The sequence below is a fragment of the Coffea eugenioides genome, chromosome 11 (genome assembly GCF_003713205.1).
Source record: "Coffea eugenioides isolate CCC68of chromosome 11, Ceug_1.0, whole genome shotgun sequence".
NCBI lineage: Eukaryota > Viridiplantae > Streptophyta > Magnoliopsida > Gentianales > Rubiaceae > Coffea > Coffea eugenioides.
In genome coordinates, this window is record NC_040045.1 from 33,635,268 (window position 1) to 33,646,356 (window position 11,089).

At 35.7% G+C, this 11,089-nt stretch overlaps 2 protein-coding genes across 3 annotated transcripts; one reads left to right on the top strand and one right to left on the bottom strand.

Moving 5' to 3' along the window:
* On the top strand, window positions 1–3,749 carry LOC113751783 (protein BUD31 homolog 2). Of its 2 annotated transcripts, XM_027295919.1 has the most exons (5): window positions 1–71; window positions 1,754–1,872; window positions 1,999–2,186; window positions 2,827–3,028; window positions 3,265–3,749. In XM_027295919.1, exons 2-4 carry the CDS (start codon window positions 1,779–1,781, stop codon window positions 2,980–2,982), a joined length of 438 nt encoding a protein of 145 aa, XP_027151720.1. In that variant the 5' UTR covers window positions 1–71; window positions 1,754–1,778; the 3' UTR covers window positions 2,983–3,028; window positions 3,265–3,749. The 2 variants fall into 2 exon arrangements, with proteins under 2 accessions (XP_027151720.1, XP_027151719.1); XM_027295918.1 differs by lacking the exon at window positions 3,265–3,749 and having other exon boundaries at window positions 2,827–3,252.
* Window positions 3,750–5,268: 1,519 nt separating this feature from the next.
* Window positions 5,269–7,187, bottom strand: LOC113753356 (UDP-glycosyltransferase 83A1-like). The gene is made up of 2 exons (XM_027297487.1): window positions 6,661–7,187; window positions 5,269–6,330 (listed from the first exon to the last, which is right to left on the bottom strand). The coding sequence occupies exons 1-2, from the start codon at window positions 7,139–7,141 to the stop codon at window positions 5,444–5,446; spliced, it is 1,368 nt and encodes a 455-aa protein (XP_027153288.1). The 5' UTR covers window positions 7,142–7,187; the 3' UTR covers window positions 5,269–5,443.
* Between the last annotated feature and the right edge of the window lie 3,902 nt (window positions 7,188–11,089).

The following is an 11,089-nucleotide window of genomic DNA, read 5'->3' on the forward strand; positions in this document are numbered from 1 at the left end:
ATCTTCTCCTCTCTTCACTTAGCCCTTTCTGGCTCTCCAACTCTGTTTCAGAACAAGCCCTCTGTTCCCAGGTATTATTCTCCTTTGAAGCCATTTTTGCAATTAGTTTGTGTAGTTTTGTAATTTTTCTAACTGGGATTTTGGGGAATTCTAATTTTAGTCACTTGTTTGTTTTTCTTGGCGAACTTTTATGATGGTTTTGTTGTTCAACTAGTTCAGTAATTGGAATGTTTCGTCGAGGCCATTTTTGCAATATTAGTTTATTTAACTTTGAGATTTTGTAATTGGGATTTTAGGGCATTGTAACGTTTTGTCGCTTAGTTTATTTTTGATGACTGTTGTTGATCTAGTTAAGAAATAAGTGTGTTAGGAGTAAAAATTTGCCTGAAATTACTGTTAAACGAGCCTATTGAGTCGAAGCTTTCAGTTTTTCTTCTCTTTTTTTTTGAATGAGGTTAATTTTGGGTTCTAGTTTGCATGGATTTTTGCTGGAGCCAAACTCTGACAAGCTTTCTATTGAGCTCGGGTTCAAATAGTTCAACTTATTTGTATGTGGAAAGATTTTTGGTTCTATGCTTATGTATTTGTGTTCGAGTTCAGCTTAAAATGTTAATGAATCCAAAATCTTGTGATAATATGAAATGCAGAGCAAAGCGGTGCAATTTGTCTATCCGTTTGGGGTCCAATTTGAAGATTTGAAAGATTTGGGAGGATTTAAAATTAGTTTAGCACTTTCTTGATACGAGATTAGATAAATTGTTAAGCATTAGAGAAAAAATAAGATGCAAAAGTTCAACTTTTGTATGGATTAGGTAACACATGTGGTCAGTTGAGGTTGATTTGAATGGGTGAATTAAAATGAAGGAGGATATAGATAAGAAGTATGGGAAGTCAGAGCGACAATAAGAATTAGATAGTAATTCTAGTTGAAGAGAGTTGCATTTCTGATGCAATTCTGCTTATTTTTCAGCTATTAAAATTTACAAAGTCAATTCATACGGGGGCTACATGCATGAGTAAAAGCTGAGAAGCTTCTCAATCATGCATGTTACTTGTAATGTGACTAGAAATTTGAAGTTGGTATGTGGAAATTTCGACTTTTGACTAGTTGAAAGCTGTTTTAATGCAGTTGAATACTGTTTTCTTACAATTTTTGGATCTTTAGACTTAATTGAATCGGTCTGATCTGGATGTGAGTTCTTTTGTCAACTCTGTCTTAGGGTGAATTGGTGTTTTCACCTTAGTGCAGTATGGCGTTTTCTTCTGGTTAAGGTTGTTATACCTGTCTCACACATGATACTATGTAAAATTTTTACTTATTTTGTATGCCTGGTTTCTGCTCCTGTCTCTGTTGCCAATTATTGGATACACACCAGAGAAACTCCTTATGAGATATAATTGAACAAAAAGATACACAGTGATTTTAATGAGTGAATGCAGAAGATTGATTCAAGAGTAAATTGAGGGCTTCGTCTTTTGTTTTCTTGGGTTTTATGATGGAGAAATTGAAAACAGCTTCCAAGGGAAACTCTTGCTTAAGTTATGGTTATAGTTTTATTCATTCTGTTTTTTGTGTCAATCTGTATAGTTATTCTGATACTTGAATTGTTTTCTTCTAGAGCTTTTAGAATTAAACTAGATAGTTGGTTTCGTTTATGATGCATGGGTGCTATCTTCTCATCCATTCTTTTTGTACAAAAAAAAGAAGATAGGGAACTAAATTTTGTTTATAAATGCTTGCATTTTGTTGTAGGTTTCTGCTCTAATCAACAGTTAAAATGCCAAAGGTGAAGACTAATCGGGTTCGATACCCTGAAGGTTGGGAGTTGATTGAACCCACTCTTAATGAGTTACAAGCTAAGATGAGAGAAGGTTTTGATTACTTAATTATCTTATCAAGCTCTATGGTTCTTCTTCCCTTTTTCTGGTTAAATTCTATAAGTTGCTAAGTAATTCTTGGCTAACTTAGTCTCATTTCCTGTTTTCTTTATTAAACAGCTGAAAACGATCCAAATGATAATAAAAGAAAATGTGAGGCATTATGGACCATTTTTAAGATAGCCCATCAGAAGAGTCGCTACATCTTTGACCTTTATTACAGGAGGAAGGAAATCTCCAAGGAATTGTACGAGTTTTGCTTGGATCAGGGCTATGCTGACAGGAACTTAATTGCAAAGTGGAAAAAGGTTTGTCAGTTAATGTTGGCAATTATATATTCTGGGTATTATCTTCCTTTCTGTTGGGATGGGCTCCAACTGATCATTTTGGCACTGAGTCTCAAAATTGTTTCTCCATTTTTGGTGTGAGAATCAGCTAAATATTGCTGTGGCTTGTTTTCCTATGTTGTTTACTTTCTAAGGCTTATTTTTGGCTTGTTTTTCCTTTTTTCTCCATTTTATAGGTAATTGCCAGTCATGGCTGTATGGCGAGTCATGAGTTTACGGACAATTGAACTGTAGATTTGAAATGTAGACCATTTGTTCACTAATGGTGCCAGATGGGGTGTAGTGTAGACTTGACTCCATATATGGCCAAAGTTTTAATGAAAAAGTAAAATATCATGGGAACTTGGAATGATGGTGGAGAATGGAACTGATTATAGATAGGAAAAAGTTTTCAACCTGTTCAAAACTTTCAAGATGCTTTCTGAATCTCCTTTTTTTTTTTTGCAATCTCTAGGCATGTTAGTCTGCTAGTTTGTACAATTTCCTGCTAGTTTGAGTAACAGCCTCCTTTGTCTTTTTGTGGTTGGGCATGGGGAAAGCAATTGCGTGTGTTCTCATTGTTTTGTGCATTCATTTCTAATGTTTAATTTAATCATCGCAGCCTGGATATGAACGTCTCTGCTGTCTACGCTGCATGCAACCTCGTGATCATAATTTCCAGACGACATGCGTTTGCAGAGTACCTAAGCATCTAAGGGAGGAGAAGGTTATAGAGTGTGTACATTGTGGCTGCAGGGGTTGTGCCAGTGGGGATTGAGCAGAGCAGATAGTTTGACTTGATCTTGGCTGATATGTCATGAAAGGTGTGATCAGCTCTCTTCAACTGCCCATTAAGAATAGATGCTGTAATTGTATTTACCTTTTTGGCAATCCCTGTACATCAAGGAGGTTAGAGACTCTAAAATGCCGAGTTATGGCAGCTCTGTTTTGGTATTTCATTAGCTGTTTGTCAATGGCAAACACTTGAATTTATTAATCATGCACTTGCTCATTGTTCAAACATTTGAGTCTTATCGGGTTACATTTACTTGTTGCCCAGTGAAATATGTGCCATTCTACCTGATAATTTATCCGGTTAGTGGAGGCAATGCTATAGATGGTGGCTTTCGATTACAAGGACCAGCTATTCTGTGGTATTTATCCCATTTTTACCTGAAAAGGTTTGTTCAGCAGGGATGTACTGAACCTTAAAATTATGTCTGCTGGTGATTCTGATCTAGGCCCCGACAAGTCAACTGTTTATCTAAAGAAGCAAACATCACTCGAGAAGCCAAGAAAGCTTCCTACTGAGTCTTTCAAAGTAGGACTTAATTGGTGATCGAGTACTATAGACCACTATTATCCGCAAGGTACAACAGAAGATTGGTACGGTTAAACCAGTCTAATAAATAAATTGACAGGCATGTTGTGAGATGTCATATTGTATTCTCCAAGTTTAAGAACAACAGTACCTACATTAGATGTTGGTATTTTGTACAAGGTCGGAGGCACATTCTGTTATTATTTGCATTTGTATTTGATGTTAAATTAATGAGATTGGAAACTTTCATACTCTTGTCAGATTTTGAAAAATTTTTGTCTGAGAGACTCCTAGGAGTTGTGGTAGAACTTGCAAGCTCTGATCGCTGCCAATTGGAAGGAAATTTTGTACCCCTTGCTTCGGTTTCCTAGTTTGACTGACTCGCCTCTGCTGTAAATCAGATTCCTAAACAGAATCTGTTTGGCTCCTTGTCGTATAGTTTTGTTAAAATTTGCTATCGAATCAAATTCAACATAGAGTGGACAAGAGGGATATAGAGGTCTGCTAAATTGGGTCAATAATGGAAAAGCAGAAAAAGATGGATTTTGATCTCATAAGCAAAATGCATAGTCAAGGTTGTCACTGAAAGAGGCTGCAAGGACAAACGTTGTATCCCACAGGTGGGACAATTTATGGAAATCATATGGTGGTTGTTCGGACTTTGATGATGATATGGAGACTAAAGAGATACTACATCAGGGCCAAAAAATGTTTGATATCGAACAGAGGAAGCAAATAGAGAGGGTGAATCAAGTGGTGGTTTCACATCAAGGCACAACCATTGAATAATTTAGGGTGTCTAATTGTATTCTGAATTGGGAAGAGATCCCGTGAGTATTCTCGATGAATGGAAGGAGTTTGCAGCAGGAATGGCAACAGCGCGGGGGTGGGGTGGGAGTCCCACTGCCCACTAGGGCCCTCCGTCCCTGTCCTGCCCCCTGCTCCCGTTCCTTCGTCCCATCCTGCTTCTCTTGCGAGGACACTTGCCTCGTATTAAAAAAAAAGTGTTATTATGTTAGGTGTAATGAGGAATTTGATATAAATGTATTAGTAAATTTAGGCTAACTAATTAATAATTTTTATTAATATACATGTATAATTATTAATATAATTGATAATATTAATCATATTATATATACTAATATACATTATATAATATTTATAATTAATAATATCATTATTATAAGTTTATAATTAATTAAATTAAATATTATATATATTTAATTTTTCTTAACGGGTGGCGGGATGGGGATGGGGCTATACTTCCCTGCCCCTACCCCATCAGCCCCAACGGACACTCACCCTAATTGCTATCCCTAGTTTGCAGCAATTAGGAAGGTTCAGAAGCTTGAGTTGGATTTATCATCTATGTTTGCAGCCAGTCTTTGCGAATTATGCCATAGTCTTTGCAAATGATTCCACTCTAGGTATGATGCCAAGGGGTAATAATAGTTTCTTTGGAACCATGGCTAACTACATCACGCCTTCACCTGTTCCACTTAGCCGGAAAATTCATTCGGGACACAAGCCATCAAATGAAATTAAGATTTAAGACTGTAGATCCACATCAGACAATCTGACTTCTGTGATCCATATGAAGTTAGGAAAAGATGAGCTACCCAAAATATTCAGAGGGAATATTTACACAGAATGAAGCAATGCCATCCTGAAGTGAAATAAACTCTACGTAATCTGGTTGAGCTAAGAAGATATTACTAAAGGGTGAATAGGTCACACTTAGGCTGAGCTAAGAAAAATTCCACGTTGATTGAAGGAAAATCACATATGAAATATGCTAACATACCAATAAGATGACATAGTTTTCACAGTAGCCTTATAGACTATTATTCCTGTGTTATGAAATACAACAAAAAGCCCTCGTACACACATAGTTGTGCTCAGAGCACACATAGTTGTTCTAATCATCCTTAATCCACTTGACTAAGTTGTTGAAATTCTTGCCAGAACATCCATCTTCTTTAAGACTATTCATAACCTTTGCTTTTAAATCCAAGGCCCTCTCCCTGTAGCCTTTAACAGTGACTAGCTGCTCAATTTTGTTCTTAAGTTCTCCTTGTGCAATGATTCCATTTTCATCTTTTTCCAATCCTAATCCAACCTTCCAAATATCACATATGTAGCTTCTGTTAGCGAACTGGTCTCCAAAGCAAGGCCAGCAGACAAAAGGGACACCATTGCTTATGCCTTCCATTGTAGAATTCCAGCCACAGTGGCTGAGGAAGCAGGCAACTGAAGGATGGCTCAGGACCTGTTGTTGAGGTGCCCAACTGGCTAATCTTCCTCGTCCTTGTATTCGATCTCTGAAACCTTTTGGATTTGCACTATCTGTTTCTGCAGTTAAATTACGCCTCACAACCCAAAGGAATGGCATATTGGTGAGTTCAAGTCCCAGAGCCAGTTCTTGGAACTGTGTGTGGTCAAAAACTGTTATGCTCCCAAATGCAACATAAATGACTGATTGGACTGGTTGTTTATCAAGCCACGCCAAGCAATCCGAGTCTTCAGACCAGTAGGAACCAACTGATTTTCCAAGCCGGTTACTGGCTAGAAGAGGGCCAATAGGCAACATTTCTGGGAATGAGGTGAAGACTGATGCCTCTAACTCATTACTTGAGTTGCCGATAATCCTATCAGCCAATTTAAATGTTCTGTTATTTATTGCCATAGCATCAAAAACAATACCCCGTGTGGTCGCATCACCGACACTTGCCCAAGCAAAGTGTTCAGAGTCCATGGCTAATGTGGCGGGTGATAACTGAACCATCTGCTTCTTCATGATAGTTCCTGCCACAAAATTTGCCTTAACAAATGTCAAACTTGATAATCATTGATCTGGCAAAGCATTTTTTTTCCTTTGCTGCAAAAATTTCCTTGCATTGATGAAAACTAATTCACTTGATATGTTTTTCAACTTTCAACTTATTTTGAAGCACCCAAAATTGCACCACCCTGTTTCCTATGAGTTTGTTACTTTGCTTGCATTTTGATTTTTACCTTCATAGGTTCCAATTCTAATAAACTTTTTATTGTTTTACCATTTTATGACTACAAAGAAGTAAGTGCTTATACGAAAATGATGAAACTATAAAAGTATTATGCTGACATGAATCTTACCAGAGCTGTCTATGATTCCATCATCAATGAGCTTTGGAATATTGAGTTTCAGAGCATATAGAGCTGCTGCTGAAGGCGAGAAGGATACTGCCCTGACTCCCATTTTCTTCGCAACCTCCAGTGCCAAACCCAAGAACTCATCAACAATAATGCATGTGACTTTGTCACTTTCAGATTGATTTATCTTCTCAATTAGAGCCTCCAGCTTTACAGGGATAACACGAAAAATCGCCTTCATTGACTTCGCCGCATCATTTCTATCTTCCCACGATTCCAGGCCATCTGGGATGGATACCAGATGCATCATATCAGGTACATTTTCTTCCCCTGATAATGATTCAATGACTCGTTTGTGATCAAATTCCGTGTTCACAAATGTAACTTTGATACCATGCTTCACTAGGCATAAGGCCAGTTCCATTAGGGGAAGTACATGACCTTGTGCTGGATAAGGTACGGCTAGAACATGTGGACTGCCCATATTGTTTCTTCAACACTATACTACCATTAATCTTCAAATATGTGTCCCTATTTATATGCCACAATTCATCTGTTTGCTTATTAAGGAGAGCACCCATGGCACATCAAATGGCTAATCACTAATATATGGTCTAGTTTTCCTGAGCCTGAAAGAGGCAACGTTTTTCTCGAGTGCACCTTTCTTTGTCTTGATTTTGGTATCTGTCAACGTTTTCCACAATCTTGGAATTGTGGCTAACCAATACTTTTAGATTGAAATGAAAACTGAACATGGATTGCAAGGGACAGATTGGGATTGGAGACTGTTTTATTATTTTATCTCCATAATTGAAAGGTATGTTTTAGTTTTCTAACTTCGTTATCATGATTGATATTTTGAGTTAAAGTTTGTGCCTCGAGATAATCTAAAATCGAATTCCGTTGAAACTCTAAAAAATCTCATGATATTTTTAAAAAGAGAATAAATTTTCTTTCTTTGGATGTTTGAATGCATATACCTTTAATTTGAAGGGGCAAGCTTCATACAAATTTGAATGTTTTAACTAATGGAAAATCTTTAAAAAAGGTTTATGTGATTGAAACTTTTGATAGGAAAGAAGTCTCAGTGTATTATGGGGACAGCCAATTTTGTAGGACTCGACAGCCAATTTTCGCTTAATTAATTATGAGGTAGGAAAATCAGTCTGCTCTTTTCAAGGACTGTCCTTTTCCAAATTTTTTTTTAAACATGTCCTTTTCCAAATTGGATGCAATTAGAACCACGTAGGCCGCGTCCCTTATTCACTATGTCCAAAATATAGCCCCTGTCCCTTATTCTTTTTTTTTTTGTCAGAAATAATAGGAATTTTTATTGTGGAATCAAAACTGTCCCTTATTCACAATTATTGCACCAATCATCTTTACTAACAAGCACAATTATTGCACCAAATCGGATGAAAGTTCAACCAAACGTCCCTATCCCTTATTCTTTTTTTTTTTTCAATAAACGTCCCTGTCCCGTATTCACATGTCCAAAGTTCAACCAAATCGGAAAACATTCGTGTTAGGTTTGGAGTAATATATGAGGAGATTATTTGGTTTTGGCTACGGTGGAAAGCGAACATATGAGAAGGCCAATTAGTGCTTGGTGGGGCCGGGTAGAGGGAGGAAGCAAGCAATTCACATGGCTTAAAAAAAAAACTATCGATATCATAGGGGAGCCCTTTTGCAAATTTAGTCATCATAAAATGGTCCAATAATTAGAGATATTTTTGGAAACTCTCTAGATATATTGGCCCCAACAAAAATGAAAATAAAAAAGTGAATGGTACCAAAGAAAGATGAAAGAAAAAGAGGATTGACTATTGTCGCGACCCATTTTTTTTTAAAGAAATAAAATTACGGGTTTATAAAATGGATTTTTGATTTGTTTTTGAGTGAAAATGAGTTTTTTATTTTTGGAGAATAAATAAAGAAAAAGGGCCTAAAATGGGACTTAAAGTGCGACGATTTTGGCCCAAAATAATAGTTTAAAAAGGATTTTTAATGAAAAATAGGAGTCGCTACTTGGTATTGAGTTAAAGTGTACCAAATCACCTAAAATGAATTTTAAATAAAAAGTAGAGAAAAATCCTTTTTAAACGATTCCAAATCTTCGAAAATCAAGAGAAAAGGGTTCGGGAGTCACGGTTGAAGAAAGGGAAAGTAAGGATAAAATCCAAAGCACCTTTTTAATCTAACCAAGGCTAGTTGCGTAATTTAATCGAAAAATTTCCTTAATTTAATCTAAAAACTTATCACACTTGGACGTTACTATATGAATGCAAATCTAGACCTAATGGTTATCGGAAGGGTCAAGATGTCTTTTCAAATTTTAGTTGGTGTAAATCGCATTAATTGTAACGCTCAAAAGTGATTATTTGAGGAGGTCATGAATATGCAACAATGAGACTTGAAAAAAAAAAAGAAAAATTATAATATACAAATATACGTTACCTAAAAGAGAGGGATGCAATATAACGGGTACGGGGGCTGAGATTCATGACTCAATTTTCCCTTTTATAGAGGGAATACGAGCGTGCTAAGGCTAAGAAGCCATACTCATCCATATCCCATATTCAAAGGGTACTCCCTAACCTAATCAGGCAAATGCATTAACCTATTTCTAATTTTTCTTGCATGGAATGCAAGTCTAAATGTCATGTTTCACACATAGGGATAAGGGATATGCATATAGAGGAAATATCACGCAAAAAATGGTAAATATCCTAAAAAGTAGAAAATATGCATGAAATGTAGTGATTTGTTACACAAACATGATCTAGCGCGTGGACGGCCCCTAAGGGTCTAGCATTGGACCAGCTCATGTATTCTCACTAGCGTTGGACTAGCGAGAAATCGAGAAAATAGACCACAACTAGCGTTGGACTAGTGTGGTGACGTCATGCATTTATTATAACTTAATAGATCATATAAAACATAATAAAAGCAAGTAAACACATAAATCATGTAAAACACATAACACATAAGCATGATATCTAGATGCAAAGACCCTAAGAAAACGAGTAAACACGTAAACACACAAGCATGCAAGCGCACAAAGCAAGTAAGAGCAAATAGAGACTTAACTATTATATTTAGGGGCACTAACTATAATCTAAGAGGGAAAAGAATAAAAGAATAAAATAACTATCTAACTATTACATATTCTATCTAAATACATGTCTTGAACTCCCTAACTATTACAATTTGACATTTAAATGCCTCTCAAATAATCAAAAATTAAATTAGAATAAATATACAAAATTAAAAAACAAATAAAGTGAATAAATAAATAAAACAAAATAAAATAAAAAAATTCAAAAAATATGCAATTACACACATAAATTCACATAGGATCAAGTAAAATAAAAAATAAAGGAGTAGAGTGTATCTCCCTTGAATTGGTGACCTAATGAGACGAAATTTCTCTTATTTATCTTCCAAAACAAAGAAAATTGTTAAGGCACCACTTTAATTAATACATAATCATAAGAGATGGAAATAAACATGAAATTGAACAATTAAAGCATTTAAATGAAAGTAAACAACCTATATTTAAAAATTTAAAAACAAGTGGGGACTTAATTGAAAGAATTAAAGAAGTTTGAGGGGTCAAATTATTATTATTACAAATATTAAGGGTTTAAATTAAAATAAAATAAAATTAAGGACTCAAAACAAAGCCTATCACACCTAATGATAAAATTCACAAAAATAAATGAATACCCACTTGCTCCACTTGCTAAAATTAAACAGCAAAAAGAATCACCTAAATATTTAATTCTTTTGCTAAAACCCAAATCAAAACTATAAATCTATCAAAATTATTAAACCTCAAATTTCATCCTAAAACTCATAAAAAAATCTGTCCAAAAATCACATTAAAGTATACCAAAGAAAATTAACATTTTAAGGGACAAGAATTGATTGTTTTTTCAATTTTCTGGGCCATAGTAGCATTAGACAAAAAATGGAGGCAAAATACAATTTTCAAAAGTTCCCATGCAAGTAATCGCATCTTTCTTGTTCGAAAGCTTTCTTTTTCCCCGCAACCTTTCTGGGTTCATCCGAAACAAATTCCAAGCCAACAAGATTATGCAACTTATACTTTTTATTTCTAAAACTTAAATGCTCAAGATTCACAAACACAAAGGAGAGTATCAAGGAGATCAAACATGGCAAAGCAATGGAACAAAAATCATCAAACCCCAGCAAAAGTTCCGCAATTCGCACACAAGATGGGCTCTAATTTTTACCAAAAAGAAACTTTAAACCGGTACACATAAAATCCATGAATACCTGGAAATGTTTGTGAGTTCTGACAGCGAGAAATGTTCCTTAGAATGCTGACTGGTTCGTGAGATGAAGTCAAGCAAATTTCGTCACAGTGGGGTGCAGCAAAAACGAACCCGTGACTTGGAGCTTCGAT